The sequence below is a fragment of the Pipistrellus hanaki genome, assembly GCF_964339955.1.
Source record: "Pipistrellus hanaki genome assembly, chromosome: 4".
Classification (NCBI taxonomy): Eukaryota; Metazoa; Chordata; class Mammalia; order Chiroptera; family Vespertilionidae; genus Pipistrellus; species Pipistrellus hanaki.
In genome coordinates this window covers 101,965,963-101,988,591 of record NC_140506.1, presented here as the reverse complement: position 1 = coordinate 101,988,591, position 22,629 = coordinate 101,965,963, and the positions used below count along the sequence as shown (strand labels likewise).

General features: G+C 47.7%; 2 protein-coding genes across 3 annotated transcripts in view; one reads left to right on the top strand and one right to left on the bottom strand.

Annotated features, from left to right (window-relative positions):
- Positions 1-7,475, top strand: part of LOC311621784 (acyl-coenzyme A synthetase ACSM4, mitochondrial-like) — a gene marked incomplete at its 5' end in the record, with an annotated part of 23,424 nt that extends 15,949 nt beyond the window's left edge. The window contains 7 exons of the mRNA XM_084882150.1: positions 635-758; positions 1,677-1,757; positions 1,887-1,988; positions 2,388-2,515; positions 2,589-2,688; positions 4,429-4,548; positions 6,242-7,475. Of these exons, the coding sequence (XP_084738276.1) occupies positions 635-758; positions 1,677-1,757; positions 1,887-1,988; positions 2,388-2,515; positions 2,589-2,688; positions 4,429-4,548; positions 6,242-6,328 (742 nt within the window). The 3' untranslated portion in view covers positions 6,329-7,475. The remainder of the gene's footprint in view (positions 1-634; positions 759-1,676; positions 1,758-1,886; positions 1,989-2,387; positions 2,516-2,588; positions 2,689-4,428; positions 4,549-6,241) is intronic.
- On the bottom strand, positions 4,675-22,629 carry THUMPD1 (THUMP domain 1 NAT10 acetyltransferase adaptor). Of its 2 annotated transcripts, none has more exons than XM_084882755.1 (5): positions 22,263-22,629; positions 20,769-20,943; positions 19,636-19,884; positions 8,456-8,893; positions 4,675-7,665 (listed from the first exon to the last, which is right to left on the bottom strand). In XM_084882755.1, the coding sequence occupies exons 1-4, from the start codon at positions 22,488-22,490 to the stop codon at positions 8,478-8,480; spliced, it is 1,068 nt and encodes a 355-aa protein (XP_084738881.1). In that variant the 5' UTR covers positions 22,491-22,629; the 3' UTR covers positions 4,675-7,665; positions 8,456-8,477. The 2 variants fall into 2 exon arrangements, with proteins under 2 accessions (XP_084738881.1, XP_084738880.1); XM_084882754.1 differs by having other exon boundaries at positions 4,675-7,808; positions 22,263-22,628.

Below are 22,629 nucleotides of genomic sequence, written 5' to 3'. Positions count from 1 at the left end.
GACAGCCAGAGCCCTACAATTCCACCCCTTCCCTCCCCGCCCCCCTCCCCACACCCCCCCACACCCCTTCCCTCCCCGACCCCTTCCCTCCCCGGACCCCTTCCCTCCCTCGCCCCCTCCCCACACCCCCCGCACCCCTTCCCTCCCCACGCCCCCTTCCCTCCCCGCGCCCCCTCCCCACACCGAAGAGACAAGAGCATCTCGTGGCCGTGGTGTCAGCCTGGGAGCACCTGCCTGTGAGGCCTTGGGAGGCTCTCCGCCTCAGTTTCCCCCGGAGAGGCTTAAGCCCTGCACCACCCAGCGCCCAGCCCAGCCAGCGCAGTCCGTCCCAGCGAATGCCCACAGCCTCTCCCCCTAGCCCGTTAGGGCCCCCCTGCACTCCCCCCCAGCCCTCCAGGGCCCTCCTCCCCTCCCCCCTGCACCCGCACCAGCCCGCTAGGGCCCACTCTGCAGGGAGCTGCCAGGGAGCTGGTGGTGGTGTACAGGGTAGAACAGCGGGGCAAGGCGGAGTGCAGGCACAGCCCGTGCTGCCCACAGCCCGTCCTCTTGTTGCTAGAACATCCCCATGACCTTGTGCAGAAAGCCACTGAGGTCCCCCCCACACCCAAGACCTCACTGGCTCTCTGTCCCTCAGGTACCAGTTCCTGCAGCTGCGGCACTGCCTGACGGGCGGGGAGCCCCTCAACGCAGAGGTGCGGGAGCAGTGGAAGCGGCAGACGGGGCTGGACCTGCACGAGGGCTACGGGCAGACGGAGGTGGTAGGTGTGGGGCCAGCTGAGCCCGTCCTGCTGGAAGTTTCCAGGGTGCCCCTTCCCTGCCAGCAGTTACCCAAGCTTCTGCATTGCCAGTCCGGGCTGGAGGGGATGGTGATGGTCCTTAGTCTTCCTGACTCCTCCTGCCCCTAAGTCTGGGGGGGTGGGGGTTGGGGGTGCAGAGGCTTACTGCTGTTGCTGTTGTTTCTTATCGATTGATTTTGAGAGGGAAGCATTGACTTGGTCCATTTAGTTGTGTATTCGCTGGTTGAGTCTCATATGTGCCTTGTCTGGGGTCGAACCCATACCCTTGGCATATCGGGATGCCGCTCTCCGAGGGAGCTACCAGCCAGGGCTCCGAGCTCCTCTTCCCATCGCCTCCAAGGACCAGGAGGTGCCTGCCACGGGGCCTCAGCCTAGAGCCGTGGTCGGCAAACTCATTAGTCCACAGAGCCAAAAATCAACAGGACAACTGACTTATCTTTGGAGAGCCACATTTTTTAAACTTAAACTATATAGGCAGATACATTGTTATTAACTTAATTAGGGTACTCCTAAGCTGGCCTTGGCTAAAAACTCAAGGGGCCAAAGAGCCGAATGTGGCTCAAGAGCCAAGGTTTGCCGACCACTAGGCCTAAAGGAATGGTCTTCACGGTGTGGGTCTCAAACCTGCAGTGTGAGCAGCATGTGGGAATTGGGTAGAAACACAAATCCTCAGAATCCTCCTCCCCAGACCCACTGAGTTAGAAACTCTGGGATGGGCCCAGAACCTTCGTTTTAACAAACTGCAGGCGATTCTGACAAACACTCTGGTTTGAGAACCACTGGGAAAACTGGGAAAAACCGAGTCCTAGTTGCATTGTCGCATATAAACAGCCGCTGAAAAGGCATCTTTGTTGCTTATGTAAAATGTGCTCCCCACAGGGCATCATTTGTGCCAACCTGAAAGGGCAGGACATCAAACCGGGCTCGATGGGGAAGGGCGTGCTGCCCTATGACGTCCAGGTGGGTGACATCGGCCGGCTCAATAAGGAACGTTACAGTGTCCTCCGCTGATCCGTGGAACGGTTCCTGGCCCATTCCCATTGTGGGAAAAGAAAACTTAAAGAACCTACATTGATTCTTTCATTCCAGATCATCGATGAAAATGGCAACATCCTACCAGCTGGCAAAGAAGGAGAGATCGCCCTCTCGCTGAAGCCTGCCCGGCCCTTCTCTTTCTTCTCGGAATACGTGGTAGGAGAGCACCGTGCACGCTCCTCAGCTTCCACAGGAAAGCTGGCGGGATTCACAGGCTCGGGCCCAGACTTACCGCCAGGCTCTGCGTGGGACCCGGCAAGTCCCCGCACCCAGCCTCCTCTGTAAGGGAGAGACTTCTGTCTCCGTAGGTTTTTGTAAACATCAGTCTGTGTGTTAGGCACCGGGCGGCTGTCCTCAGAGTACGGACAGGCTGCTGGGGGGGACGAGGCCCTAGAGCTGAGAGGCGATGTGTTACACCCTTGGGCCCGTGTTCTATACCAGAAGCTGCTTTTGAAGAACTCCCTTCTTTTAGGGTTAGTATGTGCAGGTGTCTGTCGTTTCACGGTGCCTGCTCTGTTCTGACCACATCAACCCCGTGCCGTCTCTGATTCCCAGGACAACCCGGGCAAAACCGCCGCCACGGAAAGGGGGGACTTCTATGTCACTGGAGACAGAGGCGTGAAGGACAGCGACGGGTACTTCTGGTTTGTGGGCAGAGCCGATGACGTCATCATCACCTCAGGGTTGGTACCTCAGCCACGGCCGGAGGGGTCCCAGAGGGGAGCCGGCCTGTGCTGCAGCCCCGCCTCTCCTCAGGTACCGCATCGGCCCCTTTGAGGTGGAGAGCGCGCTCATCGAGCACCCCGCCGTGGTGGAGTCGGCCGTGGTCAGCAGCCCGGACCCCGTCAGGGGAGAGGTAGCGTGAACGCTGCCCACGGCGGCAGCAGCTTCACACGTCCAGGTTCTGCCCGTGTAGCCACTGGAGTGAATCAGAGCAGCCACGTAACTCTCAGTATGAGCCAGACGCAGCAACATGTCACTGGCATCCACGTCCCATGTGGACTGTGTCCCAAAGGGGAGGGATTGGATTCTTTTGGTGGCAAGTGACAAAAATGCAACTCACAGACTTTTTTTTAAGGAATTTATTGCTTACCACAGTGAGGCCTACGGACAGCTCACCCACGGCTCACATGCAATTGGCAAGCCCTGGCGTCTCCATTTACTGCAGCGGCTCTCACCCTCCTAATGCCGGCCCCTTAACACAGCTCCTCATGAGATGGTGACCCCCACCCTCCTAATGCCGGCCCCTTAACACAGCTCCTCATGGGGCGGTGACCCCACCCTCCTAATGCCGGCCCCTTAACACAGCTCCTCATGAGATGGTGACCCCCACCCTCCTAATGCCGGCCCCTTAACACAGCTCCTCATGGGGCGGTGACCCCCACCATACTATCGTTGCTACTTCATCACTAATTTTGCTGCTGTTACGAATCGTAATGTAAATATCTGTTTTCCGATGGTCTTAGACGACCCCTGTGAAAGGGTGGTTCAGCCTTCAAAGGGGTTGCGACCCACAGGCTGGGAACCGCTGACTTACTGGCTCTGCTGTTCTCATGGTGGCTCCATTGGGGGCCGGCGGGGGGCGGGGGGGGGGGGGGTACTCGACAGCAGCCAGGCACGGCTTCCCCACCTCAGGGAAGGGGTTGGGTGACGCGGGCTGCCCGACCAGCTCATGTGCTGGTCACTGAGGCAGGAGTCAAGGCCCAGAGGTTAGGGTGACTCTCCTCAGGAGGCTCAGGGCAGCTACCCAAAGGGGGAGCAGACTGCACCAGCAGGCATGCACACGGTCATGGACTTAGAACGTTTTCTCACAGAAACACGGCCGACAGGAGACCTGGCCAGGCTGCCAAACAAGGCGATGGCAGGAAGCTTGGGGATGACGGCAGGCTCGGCTCTAGGAGGAAGCACGTGGGATGGAAGGGAGGCCTTCCTCACAGACGTTTCCCACACTCAGTAGGGCAACCCTGGACCACTCTACTCCAGAATACTGTCCCCCTGCCACCATCTTCTCATCCTCTCACCATAACTGCTTTCAGCTGAACTTCAAAAGGAAACACAAATTAGAGTCAATGTGTGAATTAAATGTAAACCATACTTGCTAACCTTAATAATTACCTGTGGGTCTTAAATAGTATACAAAGTGAAAAATAGCAGGCAAGCAAGACCTTTCAAAGTAGCTCAGTCCTCCCAGCGATCCCATCTCCCGGCAAACACCACTCCTCCTCCTCCCAGCCTTTCACACACGTTCTCCGGAGCCGCCACTGCCACTCACGCTCCTGGCGGTGCAGGTTTGACAGAGAGGGCACCTGTGAGACTGCAGTGCAACACACGTGTGACCTGCGAGTAAGAAACCATCAGCTTTACTGAACTCTGGCTCCCGCTCAAACTGTTCCTGTGGGCTAGCCCTCCAGCCTCGCTGAAATCCTTTTCAGCGCCGTCACAATTCACCGCAAAAAAGACTTTCTTTGTTGCCATTGAAGCAACATTGCCGTTCAGACTCAAGGGGAATCTGGTCGCCGCACTCACCCGTCGGCTGCTGTTGGCGACCCCGAGCGTCTGGGGCCTGACCGGCTTCCCTCCTCCTCTCCTCCCGCAGGTCGTGAAAGCTTTTGTGGTATTATCTGCGCCCTTCAAGTCATCCGATCCCGAGCAGCTCACGCGGGAGCTTCAGGAGCACGTGAAAAACGTAACCGCACCGTACAAATACCCACGGAAGGCAAGTACTCTGCCCCAAAGCTGAGTGTATGCGACCAACCAAGGGTCTCAGCTAGGAAGTATAGACTAGGTGTACCGGTCAATAATGCGGATTTTGTAGTCAAAGAAAACACAATAGTTTCAAGAGAAACATCAGAAGTGCTTTATTCAAAGTAATGTCCATTGCTAGCTACACATTTCCCCCATATTTCAGGTAACTGGTGGGTACAGTCCCAACAGAACTTTTCTTCTTTTGAGGCAAACCATTCAGAGACCCAATTTTCCACTTCTTCGTACATTTTGAAGTGCTGCTCAGACAGTGCATGTGCCATTGATTAGAACAAGGGATCATCTGAAGGAGCAAGGTCTGGTGAATACAGCGGTGGGCTAATACTTCCCAGGCAGGATCTTTTAACGTGACTTTAACTGGTTTAAAGTGTGTGATAATATGTCATCATGAAGCAAAATTACCTTGCAGTGTCATCTGACACATTCTGGTCATTTTATGATCAAAGCGTGGTTCCAATTGATTATTTGATGTCGGTAGCGATCAGTATTAACAGCTTCTCCTGGGTTTAGCAGCTGATAATACACTACACCTTCCGGATCCCCCAAATGTCTTCTTTCCGAAGTGATTTGGCCTGGCAGTCAATGTTGATGGTTGACCTGATCAACCCATGATTTTGTGCGTTTGGGATTCTCAAAATAAATCCACTTTTTATCGCCAGTCACAATTCGATACAAAAAAAACTTTCTTGCCGTTGAAGCAACATTTTATGGATGAATATTTGTTTTTTGTTCAGTGGATGTGGCACCCATTTTCCTTCCTTTAAAATCTTTCCCATTGGTTGTAAATGATTAGAAACTGTTTGCTGATATAATCTTTCTGCAAGTTGTTTTTGAGTTTGACATGCATCTTCATCCAATAATGCTTTTAATTGTTGGTCTTCAAATTTTTTTGGTTGACCTGGATGTTGTCTTTAACATTGAAATCATCACTTTTAAAGTGTTTAAACCAGCGTTCACAAGTATCTTGAAATGGAGCATGTTCACCATAAGCTTCCCAAAGTATACGATAACTTTTTCTTCAAAATAATGAATTAAAACTTCCCAAAAATTCTTTTTTGGCACAAAATTCAACATTTTTAAGTTTAAAAATATCTATGATGTTAACACCTTCAGCAAATTTGACATGAAGTTTTGAAGCTTGCTGTCAATACAACAAAATAGCATACATATCAAATTACATATATATCAACATATGTGTAACTCCATCTATTGAAAAAAATTCACACTATTAACTGGTACACCTAGTAGCTCTTATTAGCTTTTTATTTAATTTTAATTTTTTTAAATCTTTACTGTTGAAAGAATTACATATGTTCCCTTTTTTCTCATTATAAACAGAAGATATACATTTCAATTTGTTAAGCTCTAGGAGCTTTGCTTTAAAATATTTTATACTAGGACACTACAAATGCTTGATACACCAGAAATTTTAATTAACTCTACAGTACTGAGTAACTAGTAAGAACCCTCATAGGACTAAGTCAGTCCCATTCCATATGAGGGGGGAAAATGGTGGCAAATTGTTCCTAAAGACAGTACCGGATTCAGCTCCAGTGTGCTCTTGGGCCTAATATACTTGGAAATTCAAAGCACAGGCCTTGAACTGTCAGTTGGAATCAAGTGTCTCACGATGTTTTGGTGACCAGGTGGAGTTTGTCGAGCAGCTCCCGAAGACCATCACGGGGAAAATCAAGCGCAACGTCCTCAGAGACCAGGAGTGGGGACGGACATAGCTGGACGGAAGCGAGGGGGAAGTACCAACACAGTGGCTTTGTTTCCTGGTGGTTCAGTGACAACTCTCTTAAAATGCTAAGATTTTTCCTGGCTGAAAACTCAACTGAATCCATGTTTTGTGCTTGGCCAAAAAATAAATAAAATCTAAATATTGGGAAGAAAACTGTTATAACTAAATCGACACAGGCAATGACTATGATTAATAGTGTTTAAAATTGCAGGGATCAAATGACTGCTTGGAAATATAAAATGAACAATGAATTTATTTTGTGCCTGATTAAATAAAAATAAAGATTAGAAGTATTCTAAGAGAAATGTCCAAGACAGAATTCTGCTTAATATTTTTATATATTACTAATTCTTTAAGAGGGATTAAAATATTAATGTTAAAACAAGAAATAAACACGTAATTCAAAAGCCAGTAAGTAAATTTAATTAAGTACTATATTACTAGTTATCATTCTGAAGTAAATTCACTATAAAATATCTGAAACTTGGACCACTTAAAAATAATAATTAAAAATAAATTTTTGTATCCTTACATGTTAGGACAGTGTAATAACTTTTATCAATACACTAGAGGCCCGGTACACAAAACTCATGGCCTAGGCCTGGCCAGCGATCAGGGACCATCAGGTTCCCCACCGCCCTGCCCTCCTTCCCTTGCTCCCTCAGTGCTCCCACAGGTCACCCGCCATGTTCCGCACCACCCCCTGGTGGTCAGCACATGTCACTCTGAGCAATCGAACTCCCGGCCTCCTGGCTGCACTCCAGAGGTTAGCCTTTTATAGATATAAAAGACAATGTGACATATAAACATTGTTTGCTCTGTCTATACAAAGCAAGAGATTTATTAAGAGGCAGAAAGAGAAATAGAGTACAGAACACCAATCTTTATTGAACAATTTTATTTTGATTTTTTCTAAAAATATCAGGAACTATAAAAAAACAAACTCGATATTTGGCTGTACCAAAATCAGCACAAGTAAAACCAAAGCAATGCAAGTAGAATAACATTCAGAAATCATGTTTCATTAGAGAAACATGTTTGAAAGAAGCAAGTTTAATGCTCCTTTTCTCCACAGAACAAAACAAGTTTATTGGATCACAACACCACAGTGTACTTTTCAAAACTGACATAATTTTTTTTAAAAGGAAAACTTAAAGAAAGCATTCAATTCTAACCTGGAACCTTGTCACTTATAGAATAACATGCTCAAGTGTCAGTGAACCTTAAGTTGGTAACCTTGAAAATGAGTCTCACTAGATGAACTCAGATTCCAACAGAACACAGCCCTTCCAGCTGGGAGGTCAGCTCTGGTCACACTCAGGTCTCCTGGACATAAACACACACGGTGGGGAGTAAAACAAATGGCTACACCTGGATCTTCCTGTAGTAGCAGCTTTCACGAAATCAAAGGGACCCCACTCCGCAGGTGCAGGTACGGCCACTTTAATTCCAAGTCCCAGAGTCTGGCACTGTTGAAATAAAAATAATCTTTGACTTGGAGCAAGTCTGATGAAAGCACCAGAATCCTATCTTGTTCCCCAAAACGATACTTTGAATGCTCTTATCATTCTTTCAAATTAACTTCAACCTATTAGGAGCTGGCATCCTAAGTATGTAAGGACAGGAAGAGAAGTCCCGGCCTCGCCTGCATTAACAGCCCTGTCTATTCCCCTGGCCCATCCAAATTTTCTGTGTGGTTTGCCAACACATGCTCACTAGTCCCTAAACCAGCGGCTCTCAGGTCTCCTGGACATAAACACACACGGTGGGGAGTAAAACAAATGGCTACACCTGGATCTTCCTGTGAGTCGTGACCTCTTTCACGACCATCAGAAAACACAGATATTTACATTACGATTCATAACAGCAGCAAAATTACAGTTATGAAATAGCAACGAAAATAGTTTTATGGTTGGAGGTCACCACCACATGAGGAGTTGTGTTAAAGGGCCTTGGCATTAGAAAGGCTGAGAACCGCTGCTCTGAGGAAACTGTCAGCAGGCTGCTCCTGTGAGCACGTGTTATGCAAGCACAAGAAGTTCAGAAACAAAACTTTCAGTAGCAATTTTATATGGAACCCCAGCAACAGCTCGCAAAATTCCGTAGAGAAGCTCACCTCCGACATCAAATGACTGTTCCTATAAGAGGTCCTTTTCATTCGACTCAGATTCTTCTGCGGCTTGACTTGCAAGTTCAGGTTTAGCTTCTCCCTCGCCTGCCACCTGGGTCTCAGACACAGGTTTTGCCTGCCCCTGCTCCTCACTATTCTCTGGCACCTGCTGGCCATTTTTTCCTTCTGCTGGATCATTCTGATTTGATCTGTCACCAGCTTCCAACTTAGCTTCTTCCCCATTTCCTTGGGCTGCCTGCTTGGGGTCAGGCGGCCGTGCGTCTGGAGTGCTCTTGGCTACCTCCTGGAGGTTATACTTCCTGAACAACACGTAATCCTTCACAACACTCAGGCAGCAGACGGCTTTGATGATTTCCACTACCACTGTGTACTGCGGGTTGGTAAGATCCACTTTGTTTTCCGAGTTGAGGCTTCCTACTATTCCTGTAACAAAAAGAAGAGGGAAAAAGAGGCTGAGAGGACACCGTGACGCTTCATGGATACAAAACATTCTTTCATCTCTGCCTGGGACTTGTTAAACCAAAGCACGTACCAGGCCCCTCTTCCACACAGGCTGTCACATCCCCTGAACTCTTTCAAAAATAAATGCAAATGAAACCCTGAGACATTTAATAAGAGGACTTATTTTCCAAAGAAAAATTTAATCTTGGTTTGGAAAGTCTTAATATCTAACTATCAGAAAACCTCATATCCAACATACTGAATTCAGTTAAGTTTGATATTATTTTAAAATATTTGCTCTACACTAAAAAATGTAAACCATAAACCTTTAAAAACTTATTTTTAAAAAATTATTTTTTTCAATTATAGTTTACATTTGATATTATTTTGTATTAGTTTCAGAAGAACAGTATAGTGGTTTGACAAACACATAATTTATATAATGGTCCCACCAACCCCCACCCATATTGCCCACCTGACCTCATTCATAATCATACTAGTAGCCCAGTGCATGAAATTTGTGCAGGAGGTGGGAGGAAGGTGTCCCTCAGCCCAGCCTGAACTGTCACCAATCTGGGACCCCTCAGGGGATATCTGACTGCAGGTTTAGGCCCAATTCCACCAGGCCTAAACCGGCAGTTGGACATCCCTCTCACAATCTGGGACCACTGGATCCTAACTGCTTACCTGCCTCCCTGCCTGGTCACCCCTAACCACTCTGCTCACTTGCCTGATCACCCTCAACTGCCCCCCCATGCCAGCCTGCTTGCCCCCAACTACCCCCCCGCTGACCTGCTCACCCCCGACTGCCCCCCCCCTCCCACCGGCCTGCTCGCCCCCAACTGGCCCCCCTCCCCGCCAACCTGATCATCTCCAACTGCCCTACCCTCCTGGCCTGATTGCTCCTAATCACCTCTGCCTCAGCCCCACCACCATGCTTTGTCTGGAAAGACATCTGGAAGGTCTCCTGGTCCAGTTAGCATATCACCCTTTTATCATTATACTATACAATAGAAGCAATTGCAGGAAGATTCGTGCTAGAATGGGTTTTCCTTTCCCTGGCTGCCAGCACCATTTCACTCCGGCCCAGCCCCTTTCCACTCCCACCCCGCCTTCCCACGCTGCCCAGAAGCCCTAAGAGATAGGGGGGTGGGGCAGAATGCCTGCATCCTGCCCGTCCCATCACTTGGTGCCTGTGTATGCAAATTACCCGCCATCTTTTTTGGGTTAATTTGCACATCACTCCTGATTGGCTGATGGCATAGCAGAGGTATGGTCAATTTCCATGTTTGTCTATTATTAGGTAAGATATTGTTGACGATATTCCTTACGTGGTACTTTACATTCCTGCGACTATTCTTTAACTACCAATTTGCTTCTTAATCCCTTCACTTTTTCACCCAGTCCTCCAACCCCTCCCTCTGTCAACCATCTGTTTGCTGAACCTATGAGTCTCTTTAGATTTATTCTGTTCTTCAGATTCCACATGTAAATGAAATGATAAGGTATTTTTTTTTTTTTAAAGGTATCTCACTACATGGAATCTCTCCATTACTTTTAAAAAATATATTTTTTTTTCATTTTTTACAGAGGAAGAGAGAGGGTTAGAGAGTTAGAAACATCGATCAGCTGCCTCCTGCATCCCCCATCCCCCACCACTGGGGATGCAACAAGGTACATGCCCTTGACCAGAAACGAACCAGGGACCCTTCAGTCCTCAGACCAATGCTCTATCCACTGAGCCAAACCAGTTTCAGCTGGTATTTGTCTTTCTCTCTTTTTCACTTAGCATAATATCCTCTAGATTGGAGGTTCTCAGCCTTCCTAATGCCAGCCTTTTAACACAGCTCCTCATGTTGTGGTGACCCCAACCATAAAATTATTTTTGTTGCTACTTCATAACTGTAATTTTGCTACTGTTATGAATCATAATGTAAATATCTATGTTTTCCGATGGTCTTAGGCGACCCCGCTAGCAGTTCTCATCCTATAGTTCGTGACATTAGGAAGGTTGAGAACCACTGCTCTAGATCCATCCGTGCTGTCGCAAAAAGTACAACCCAAGTAGTGCTCCATTGTGTGTTATGTAGATGTATCATAGCTTTTTTACACAGTTGTTTATTGATGAACACTTAGGTTGCTTCCCTATCTTGGAAGTAATGCTGCAATGAACATGGTAATGCATATATTCCTTTGAATTAGTGTTTTGGACTTCTTTGGTAATATTTTCAGAAGTGGAATCACTGGGTCATAGGGCAATTCTTTATATCAATAGATGCAAAAAAGCATTTGACAAAACCCAGCACCCATTTATGATAAAAACTCTCAAGAAAGTGGGAGCAGAGGAAACATATTCTATATAACAAAGAGGAAATATGTAAATTGACCATACCTCTGCCACAAAGATGGCGGCACCCACAGCGGAGGCAGGGGGTTTCCATAACACAAGATGGCTGGGAGCACAGTAGAGACTGAGTTCCCTTAACGAGCAATCATCAGGGACCTGAGGCTGCCCCCACCCCGCCTGCCCTGTGGGGCTTGACGGGGACCTCAGGCCACGCCCCCCCACCCAGCAAGGTTTGACAGGGGACCTATGGCTGTGCCTCCCACCCTGGCACCGGGCCGGGGAACCTGAGGCTGCATCCACTGCCCGGTGGGGCTGGACAGGGGATCTCAAGATGTGCCCCCTGCACCAGGGCTGGGCAGGGGGACCTCAGGCTGCTCCCCCACCCCCACGCTAGGCCAGAGGACCTGAGGTTGAGCCTGCCGCCAAGTGGGGCTTGACGGGGGACCTCAGGATGCGTCCCCCACCCGACATGGCTTTACGGGGATCCTCAAGGAGGGCCCCCACCCAGGCCTGGGCTGTGGGACCTGAGGCAGCATTTCCTGCCCGGCGGGGCTTGACAAGCCCAATGGGGGTAGGGAGGAATGGCCAGCTCTGGGTCTTGCGAAATTATGAGGTGCACATGGGTGGGCAGGGACTTGACTCATAGTGAGCCCCAGACTCTAACAGGAGAAAGATTTTCACATGCATTTTACTAATTTTCTTCATCTCTGACACTTCTATTATAAAGAAAGGGCAAATAGCAATATTAAAGTATTTCCTCTAGGAGAAACAAAGATGGCGGCATAGGTAAAAGCCTAACTGCAGCCTCACACAATTTCAAAATATACAACTAAAATATAAAGTGGAGAAGGAGGATCCAAGATGGCTGCACAGGTAAACACCTAACCGCAGCAGCACACAACAATTTCAATAAAATACAACTAAAATATAAAATGGACATTACCCAGAACTACAGGAAAGTCGACTGACTGGAAATTCTACAACGAGAAGCAAGGAGAAAAGCAGAAGGAAGAGCGGAGGAGCTGTAAAAGCCTAAGGTACGGAGACACGCGGTGCGCACAGAGAGGACAGAGCCGGAGAGGAGGGGGAGGCTGAGTGCCTGGCTGGCATTCCCTAGCGGGAAGGAGATTAAAGCTCCGACTGTGCTGAGCCCAAGTTCCGACTGCTCTGAACCCCAGTTCTAGGCCAGCCCCTGGGGACCCATGTTCAAACAGAGGGAGCCTGGGCTGTGAGGCGGAACGCCAGGGGAGCGGCGAAAGGCAGAGCCCTGGAGGCTCGCACATTGCGTGCAGAGGCCGGACTGTTGATTGCTGCTACATTGCCCTAGCGGGAAGGAGACAAAAGCTCCGGACTGGGATGAACCCCAGTTCCGACTGCTCTGAACCCCAGTTCTAGGCCAGACCCCAGGGACTCAGGTTCATCCAGAGGGAGCTGGGCTGTAAGGCGGAACCCTGGGGGAACGGCAAAAGACAGAGCCCCCGGAGGTGCGCACATTGCGCACAGAGAAGGGATGGTTGGCTGTGCCGCGGGATTGCCCTGGCGGGAAGGAGACAGGGGCTCCAGACTGCTCTGAACCCCACCTCCTATCCCACTTCCAGGTGAGCTGAACCCCAGTTCCAGGCCTATTGGGGGAGAGACTGCACTGTTTGGTGGCAGGCGAAACTCGAAGGCACCTCACTCTCAGAGGTGCTTGCAGCGAGTACTGAAGGACGCTGAGGAATACTGAGACTCAGGAGCCGCATAGGGCGTAGCTGACAGAAGCCAAGGCTGTAGGCTCCACCCTGAAACTCCGCCCCATCAGGGAAGCTGCAAAAATGCCGAGACAAGGAAATACATCACAAACAAAAGAAATGGAGGACAAAAAACAACTGGATATAAAGTTCAAAACCACACTTATAAGGTTGTTCAAGAATCTCCTAGAAAAGGCCGATAAAATAAACGAGACCTATGAGGATATGAAAAGGGATCAACTAGAAATAATAAGGGATCAACAAGAAATAAAGAATACATTGTCTGAAATAAAAAATATTATACAGAGTCCTAAAAACAGAATGGAAGATCGCAAGAATCAAGTCAAAGATGTGGAACACAAAGAGCCAGAAGACACTCCTCCACAGAAGCAAGAAGACAAGAGAATCCAGAAAGTTGAAGATAATATAAGAAACCTCTGGGACAACTTCAAGCGAACCAAAATCAGAATTATGGGGATCCCAGCAGATGAGAGAGAGCAAGATACTGAAAACAAACTGAAAGAAATAGTGACAGAAAACTTCCCCCACCTGGGGAAAGAATTAGACTTACAAGTCCAGGAAGCGCACAGAACTCCAAACAAAAGGAATCTAAAGAGGACCACACCAAGACACATCATAATTAAAATTCCAAGAGCAAAAGACAAAGAGAGAATATTAAAAGCAGCAAGAGCAAAGCAGGTAGTTACCTATAAAGGAGCACCCATAGGACTGTCAGCTGATTTCTCAACAGAAACCATGCAGGCCAGACGGGAATGGCAAGAAATATTCAAGGTGATGAATAGCAAGAACCTACAGCCAAAAACACTCTACCCAGCAAAGCTATTACTCAGAATCGAAGGCCAGATAAAGAACTTCACTAATAAAAAAAAAAAAAAAGCTAACGGAGTTCATCACCACCAAACCAGAATTATATGAATTGCTGAAGGAGGTTCTTTTGGAAGAGAAAGTAAATAAAGATAAAAACTATGAACAACAAATATGTAACTATCAACAAGTGAATCTAAAAACCAAAAAAATTAAAAAAAAAAAAAATCTGATGAACAATATTAACTGTTGAATATAATAGAATCAGAGGTATGGAAGGGAAGTGAACTGACGATTCTCGGGGAAAAGGAGAGTGGGGGATGTGGGAAGAGACTGAACATAAACTGTGCACCTATGGATGAGGACAATGATGGGTGGGGAAAGGGCAGAGGGTGGGGTGGGACCCTGGTGGAGGGGAGCAACGGAGGGGGGCGGGGGGAGAGGAACATCTGTAATAATATGAACAATAAAGATTTTTAAAAAATAAAATAAAATAAATAAAGTGGACATCATCCAGAACTACAGGAAAGTTGACTGACTGGAAATTCTACAACTAGAAGGAAAGAGAAAATCAGAAAGAAAATCAGAGGAACTTTAAAAGCCTAAGGTACAGAGACATGGTGTGCATGTGGGGAGAGGACAGAGTTGGAGAGGAGGGGGAGGCTGAGTACCTGGCTGGCGATCCCTAGAGGGAAGGAGATAAAAGCTCCGGACTGTGCTGAACCCCAGTTCCGACTACACTGAACCTCAGTTCTGAGTGAGACCCTGGGGACCCAGGTTCATACAGAGAGATTCTAAGCTGTAAGGCTGAAACTCAGGGGAGCAGCGAAAGCAGAGCCCTGAAGTCGCGCACATTGCGCACAGAGGACGGACTGTTGACTGTGCCGCTGGATTGCCCTAGCGGGAAGGAGACAAAAGCTCCAAACTGTGCAAAGCCCCAGTTCCGACTGCACTGAACCCCAGTTCTAGATCAGACCCTGGGGACCCAAGCTCATACAGAGGGAATCTGGGCTGTAAGGCGGAAACTCAGGAGCAGCGAAAGGAAGTCCCGGAGGCGCGCACATTGTACACAGAGGATAGACTGTTGACTGTGCGGCTGGACTGCCGTAGCAGGAAGTAGACAAAAGCTCTGGACTGCACTGAACCCCACTTCCAACTGCATTGAACCCCAGTTCCGGGCTCATTGGGGGAGAGACTAGACTGCCTGGTAGTGGGCGAAACTCGAGGGCAGCTTTCTCTCAGAGGTGCTTGCAGCGAGTACCAAAGCAGCTAGTACCAAAGGACACTGAGGAACACTGAGACTCAGGAACCTCATACGGCGGGGCTGACAGAAAGCCAAGGCTGTAGGCTCCACCCTGAAACTCCACCCCATCCAAGCTGAGCACAGAGGCTCTTAAATAAGGCTGTCTCCCAGCAGAGACACAGCTGATCCTCACAGCCAATTGGCCTGGAGGTCAATTCCTCCCAGTGATACCAACAACAATTAAGACTTAACTACAAAAGGCTGTACACACAGTCCTCAAAGGGTGCACCAAGATAACTGGGAGGCTGACCCACTGAACCATATAGGACACCTTAACACACAAAGCCACCCTACCAACTCAGGGAAGCAGTGAAAATGCCGAGAAAAGGAAACAGATCACAAACAAAAGAAATGGAGGACAAGAAGCTACTGGATATAGAGTTCAAAACCATGCTTATAAGGTTTTTCAAGAGTTTCTTAGAAAAGGCCGATAAAATAAATGAGACCTATTAGGATATGAAAAGGGATCAACTAGAAATAAAGAATACATTGTCTGAAATAAAAAATATTATACAGAGTCCTAAAAACAGAATGGAAGATAGCAAGAATCAAGTCAAAGATTTGGAACACAAAGAGCCAGAAGACACTCCTCCGCAGAAGCAAGAAGACAAGAGAATCCAGAAAGTTGAAGATAATATAAGAAACCTCTGGGACAACTTCAAGCGAACCAACATCAGAATTATGGGGGTCCCAGAAGAAAAGAGAGAGCAAGATAACAAAAACATATTGAAAGAAATAGTGAAAGAAAACTTCCCCCACCTGGGGAAAGAATTAGACTTACAAGTCCAAGAAGCACACAGAACCCCAAGCAAAAGGAATCCAAAGAGGACCACACAAGACACATCATAATTAAAATTCCAAGAGCAAAAGACAGAGAGAATATTAAAAGCAGCAAGAGCAAAGCAGGTAGTTACCTATAAAGGAGCACTCACAGGACTGTCAGCTGATTTCTCAACAGAAACCATGCAGGCCAGACGGGAATGGCAAGAAATATTCAAGGTGATGAATAGCAAGAACCTACAGCCAAAAATACTCTACCCAGCAAAGCTATCGCTCAGAATCGAAGGCCAGATAAAGAACTTCACTAATAAAAAAAAAGCTAAAGGAGTCCTTCTCTGCCAAACCAGCATTATATGAATTGCTGAAGGGGGTTCTTTAGGAAGAGGAAGAAAATAAAGATAAAAATTATGAACAAATAGGTAACTATCAAGTGAATCTAAAAACCAAGGTAATTAAAAAACCTGATGAACAATATTAAGTGTTGAATATAATAGAATCAGAGGTATGGAAGGGGAGTGAACTGACGATTCTCAGGGAAAAGAGGAGTGGGGGGTGGGGGAAGAGACTGAACATAAACTGTGCACCTATGAATGCGGACAATGGGGGGTGGGGAAAGGGCAGAGGGTGGGGTGGGAACCTGGTGGAGGGGGAAAAATGAGGAGCTTTTGTAATAATATGAACAATAAAGATTTATTTTAAAAAATAATAAAATAAAATAAAGTATTTCCTCTAAGTAATCCCATTTTAATGTGCACGAATTTCGTGCACTGGACCACTAGTCTCTACATAATAAAGGCCACATATAACAAACCCACAGCCAACAGCAAACTCAATAAGGAAAAACTAAAAGTGTTTCCCTTAAAGTCAGAAAAAAGATAGGGATGTCTGCATTCACCACTCTTATTCAACATAGCACTAGAAGTCCTAGCCACAGTGATCCGACAAGAAATAAAAGGCATCCAAATTGGATAGGAATAAGTAAAACTATTATTATTTGCAGATGACACAATACTGTATTTAGAGAGTCCTGTATATCCCACAAAAAAAAAAAAAAAAAAAAAACTACTAACACTAATAATGAATTCAGTAAGTAGCAGGATACAAATAAACACCCAAATATCGGATGCATTTTTATATGACAGCTAGAGGCCCGGTGCACGAATTTGTGCACAGGTAGGGTCCCTAGGCCTGGTCGGCGATCAGGGCCTTCTCGCCCAGCCCCACTCAGAACCTGCCAGCCTGGGGGAAAGAAGGCCACAGGAAGCTGGCTGGCCGTGGGAAGTTGGCTGTGGGAGCGCAATGACACCAGGGGGCAGCTCCTGTGTTGAGCGTCTGCCCCATGGTGGTCAGTGCTCAACATAGCGACTGGTCAACAGGTCATAATGGTCACTTAGGCTTTTAAATATATAGATAATGATCTATCAGTTAGGAAAATTAAAAACACATCCACTTAAAACTGCATAAAAGATACCTAGGAATACATTTATTTTATTAATTCCAGAGAAGCAGGAAGGGAGGGGTAGAGAGATAGGAGGGAGGAAGGAAGGTGGAAAGAAAGAGAGAGAACCATGGCTGTGAGAGACATGTATCAATCTGTTGCCTCCCATTCTTGCCCCAACTGGGGGTTGAACCTACAACCTAGATATGTGTCCTGACTGGGAATCAACTCCATGAGCTTCTATTGCATGGGTTGACTATCCAACCAAATGCCTCACACCAGCCAGGGCCCTAGGGATAAATTTAACCAAGGAGGTAACAGAAAATGATAAAACATTGAACAGAGAAGATACTAATAAGTAGAAATATATACTGTGCAATCTATAGATTCAACATCATTCCTATCAAAATTCCAATTCATAAGTAGAACAAATAATCTAAAAGCTTGTATGGAAACACAAAAGACCCAAATAGCAACAGAAATCTTTTATTTTTTTAACTGATTTTAGTGAGAGAGGAAGGGAGAGGAGAGAGAAAGAGAGATGTAACAGAAACATAGATCGGCTGCCTCCCATATGTGCCCTGACTGGGGACCAAACCCACAACTTGGATATGTGCCCTGACCAGGAACTGAACCCACAACCCTTTGGTGCATGGGACCACACTCCAACCAACAAAGCCACATGGACCAGGATAGCGACAGGTGTCTTGAAAAAAGACAAAGTGGGAAGTATCACACTAGCTAATATCAAACTATACTACAAAGCCATTGAAATCAATACAGCATGGCACAGGCATAAAAACAGACACATAGATCATGGAACCAGAGAGAGTCCAGAGATAACCCCCCCCCCACCCCAATCCAGTCAATTAATCTTTGATAAAGGAAGCAAGAACATACAATGGGACAAACACAGTCTCTTCAATAAATGATGCTGGAAAAATTGGGTGAACAGATGAAAAAAAGTAAAAAAAGAAAAAGAAAACTAGACCACTTTCTTACTTCATACATAAGAATAAACCAGCCCTAACCGGTTTGGCTCAGTGGATAGAGCGTTGGCCTGCGGGCTGAAGGGTCCCAGGTTTGATTCTGGTCCAGGGATTGCAGGCACATCCCAGTAGGGGGTGTGCAGGAGGCAAGTGATCAATGTTTCTTTCCATGGATGTTTCTAACTCTCTATCCCTCTCCCTTCCTCTCTGTAAAAAAAAAACACAATAAAATATATATTTTTTAAAAACGAATAAACTTAAAATGGGTGAAAAACATAAATTTAGAGTCTTGAAACCATAAAACCCCTAGAAGAACACAAAGGAGTAACATCTCGGACGTTTCTCTAGAGATATTCTTCTGACATCTCTTCTCGGGCAAAGAAAAAATAAATGGAACTACAGCAAACTAAATAATTTTGTACAACAAAATGAAGAGACAATTTACAGAAGGGGGGGCATAATCACCAATGACATGTCTAGTAAGGGATTAATATCAAAATTTATGAAGAATTCAGACAATTCAAAACCAGAGCAAACAACCCAATTAAAAAGTGGGGCCAGCCAACATGGTTGAGGGTCAACCTATGAACCAGGTGGTCAGTTTGATTCCTGATCACTGCCCATGCCTGGGTTTCGGACTCGATCCTCAGCATGGAATGTGCAGGAGGCAGCCAATCAATGATTCTCTCTCATTATTGATGTTTCTATCTCTCTCTCTTCCTTCCTTTCTGAAATCAATAAATATATATAAATATATATATGTAAAAGTAGGCAGAAGACCTGAGTAGACACTTCTCCAAAGATAACACACAGGTGGCCAATAGATACATGAAAAGATGCTTGTCGAAACCGGTTTGGCTCAGTGGATAGAGCGTCTGCCTGCAGACTGAAAGGTCCCAGGTTCAATTCCGGTCACAGGCATATACCTTGGTTTCGGGCACATCCCCAGTAAGGGGTGTGCAGGAGGCAGATAATCGATGTTTCTCTCTCATTGATGTTTCTAACTCTATCCCTCTTTCTTCCTCTCTGCAAAAAATCAATAAAATATATTTTTTAAAAAGAAAAAGAAAGAAAAGATGCTCAAGGTCACTAATCAGAGCAATGCAAACCACACAACAATGAAATATCACCTCACACCTGTCAGAATGGCTATCATCAATAAATCAATAAACAAGAGCTGTCGAAATGTGGAGAACAGGGAGCACTGTTGGTGGGAATGTAGACTGGTGCAATCACTTTGGAAAACAGTGGAGTTTCCTAAAAAAAAAATCCGTACAAACAAGAACCAATGTAAAATCACTGAGAAATTTACCTGCCAATTCTTTGATAACTTCTTCTCTATTCACATGACTGTTATTTCGAGCTTTATACACAATCTGAAATGTCCCTTTATTTGGAGCTTTAAACCAAGGTTCCAAAAAAGTTTCTGCGTATTTTTTCATATCTTCTAAGAAAGCCTTGCACGTGCCCGAGACGGGTAACATTCGCAGAATCACGCGGCTCTTCTTCTTCTTGGTTGTGTGCATGTCCTGGAGAATGTGATGCACCAGCCTCTCAGGCTCTACAGGAAAAGGAAAACACAGCACGCAACTTGAGAATCTAAGTTTTCGGACATTTCAAAGCCTCTTCAAACTCTCTAAAATGAATTTTCATCGTCAGTGACATAAGTTGACAATAGAGTATAAGATGTGATCATAATGAATTTTAAATAAGTCTAACCAGCCATGTTTTCCAGCTAGTATATCTTCAATGCCTACTATGTACTAATGCCATATCTAGTATTGTAACTCTTCAGCATTACCGCTTTTACCAAAAACAACTGTTCAGGAAGATAGCGGAGTTACATTTTTTATGCTATTTGACTTATTCAAAGATAAAACCATACTGTTTTCCTATAAAAAATGGTAACTATCTAAATAACGAACATTAAATAGTACACATTTTACAAAAACAAGAATCTGCAAGCCACTTAAAAAGGTTTCCTTACTCCAGAAGCTAAGTGTGTACATAAATCCTGATCTCAGCTTGGAGGAGCCCCAGCCATGACCCGCAAGGCCAGGCAGTGGTCCTCAGTCACATCCTAACAACATGCAAATCTGACTGGGGCAGCTGAGTGCTTCCTACACGTTTAAATTATTTAACTGCATTTCAAAATCTAGAAACTTCTCCAGAATTCCAACTTCTTTTGAAAAATCAGACCAGGACCACATTCCCTAGAGTCGGAAGCCATTCCAAATGGGCTGGAGCTAGGCAGCGGCTGCCACTTTTAGACACATGTATTTGTTACGTACAAAGAAAATGGCAAGCCCATTTCTACTCCTGAGCCAAAGCTACGTCTACCCCCCTCCTGCCTTTCTAGGCCTCTGCTGAGACTGCAGAGGGAGCAGAGCTCTGTGGCAGGGAGAGATCACAGGGCCGTAACCTCCAGGGATCAGCCAGACACACCTATCCCGAGCGTCCTGATGAAGACGACATTATTCGCTCCGCTCTCCACGGACTGGAATCTTCTCAGCCTCATCTCCGCGGACGCTTTAATGTCACCCACTTCTTTCCTCAGGGCGGCCTCCGCATCGTCGTCCTCGCCCTCGCTCCCGGAGCGCTGCTGATCCTGGTCTGTAAACTGTTTGCACAAAACTGATGAGCAGAGAAGCGGAGAGCTCATGTGGAAAGCCGGAATAAACCACTATGTGAAACCCAGGGGCAGGCAGCTCTATATTGACAACAGAACTTTTCGCTTCTCCCAGAGGGAGGACTGTGGTGCTTATCATTTAAAATGTTCCCAGCCAGGGGTGGAGAGAAATGTGACCATCGGATAAACCACTGCAGGGTGGGCCTTCATCCCACCCCTGCTACCTTTGTGCTGACACTCTCCCTGGTGCGGTGGACGATGCTGTGGTGGAATTAAAAAGGAATTTTTCATGTTGTAATGAAGAGCAGGAAACAATTGAAGGAGCCTGCTGGCGTGGCAGTTAGAAAGGAAGGCCAGCTCTGCCCCTCACGGAGCTGCCATCAGCACTGGTGAGGGCCCACATTTCCGGCCTTTGCCACGCATCCCACGCACGGGAGGTGCTTATGCACATAGGCAGCTTTTTAGTCAACTTAAGAAGTGCTGTCTGCCGAAACGGGTGTGGCTCTGGATAGAGCATGGGCTTGCGGACTGAAGGGTCCCGGGTTCGATTCTGATCAAGGGCATGGACCGTGGTTGTGGGCACATCCCCAGTGGGGGGTGCAAGAGGCGGCTGATCGATGGTTCTCTCTCATCGATGTTTCTAACTCTCTATCCCTCTCAATTTCTCTCTGTGTAAAATCAATAAAATATATTTAAAATAAAAAAAGAAAAAAGAAGTGCTGTCACTATCCTCTGTTACCTAAGTCAACAGAGTAACAGGCACGCCCGGCACCAGCCCTCCTGCATTCACACGTCAGTCCAGACCCTAAGCCAGGAACATGATGACTGGCAAACGGCGAGGGCAGTAGGTTTCAAGTGCTCCTGGCACAGAAGTTCTTCCTCAGGGAATGTGTTCACACTCACAGTGGGGAGCAGCCGCGCTAACACTAACCCGGTTCCGGAGGCGCCACTGGGACAAGCACTGCCACAGCCCAGTGCTGGCGGCCGCGCACGCGGGGCCGCGCGGACCGGCAGGCCAGCTCCCGGCCCTGGGCCCCGGCACCTGGGCCCCGCACCACACAGGCGGCCGCACACACCAGCACGGGCCGCGGGGAGAGGCCGCAGGCGGGGCCGCCACGGGGGACAACCGGAAGCGACAGCGGCACGGCGGCACTTCCCGCCAAAGACTCCACGCACTCCGCCACCGACCACGGAAGGGCCGGGGCGTCAGCCGGCACGCCCGAGCCACGCCCCTCCCATAGGCCACGCCCCGCTGGCGCAGGGCCCGCACATGCGTCTGGCGGCGGGCGGCCTGGCCCGCGCCGGCCTACCTGCTCCGGCCCGTACAGGTCGTCGCCGTACTCGCCGAGCAGGCTGTAGGCTTCCTCCACGCACTTGCGCTCGTTCATGTTGCAGGTAATGAGGACGCCCTGCAGCCCGGGCTCCAGCTGCCGCGGGCCCGCGCCGTCGCCGCGCCGGGCGCGCTTGGCCGGCACGTACTGCGCCTTCCCCTTGCGCTTCCCGCCGCCACGCGGGGCCGGCTGCGCCGGGCTGGCCATGGGCGCTGCTCCCGGCGGTGCGGCCACCCTCCCGCCGCTGCGACCCTCCCGTCGGCGCCGGTGCCACTCCGGACGCACGAAGTTACCCGGAGCCCGCCTCCGAGCTGCTTCCGGTCGCGCTGGTCCTAAAGCCCGCAGC

Bases quoted from the DNA above. Each gene is read 5' to 3' on its own strand.
- THUMPD1 (XM_084882755.1), bottom strand. From the start codon at position 22,490: ATGGCCAGCCCGGCGCAGCCGGCCCCGCGTGGCGGCGGGAAGCGCAAG. The intron at 19,885-20,768 runs GTGTGTCTGGCT...CTTTTCCTGTAG, and splicing joins CATCAGGACGCTCGGGATAG to AGCCTGAGAGGCTGGTGCAT. The intron at 8,894-19,635 runs GTAAATTTCTCA...TTTTTGTTACAG, and splicing joins AGTTATCAAAGAATTGGCAG to GAATAGTAGGAAGCCTCAAC.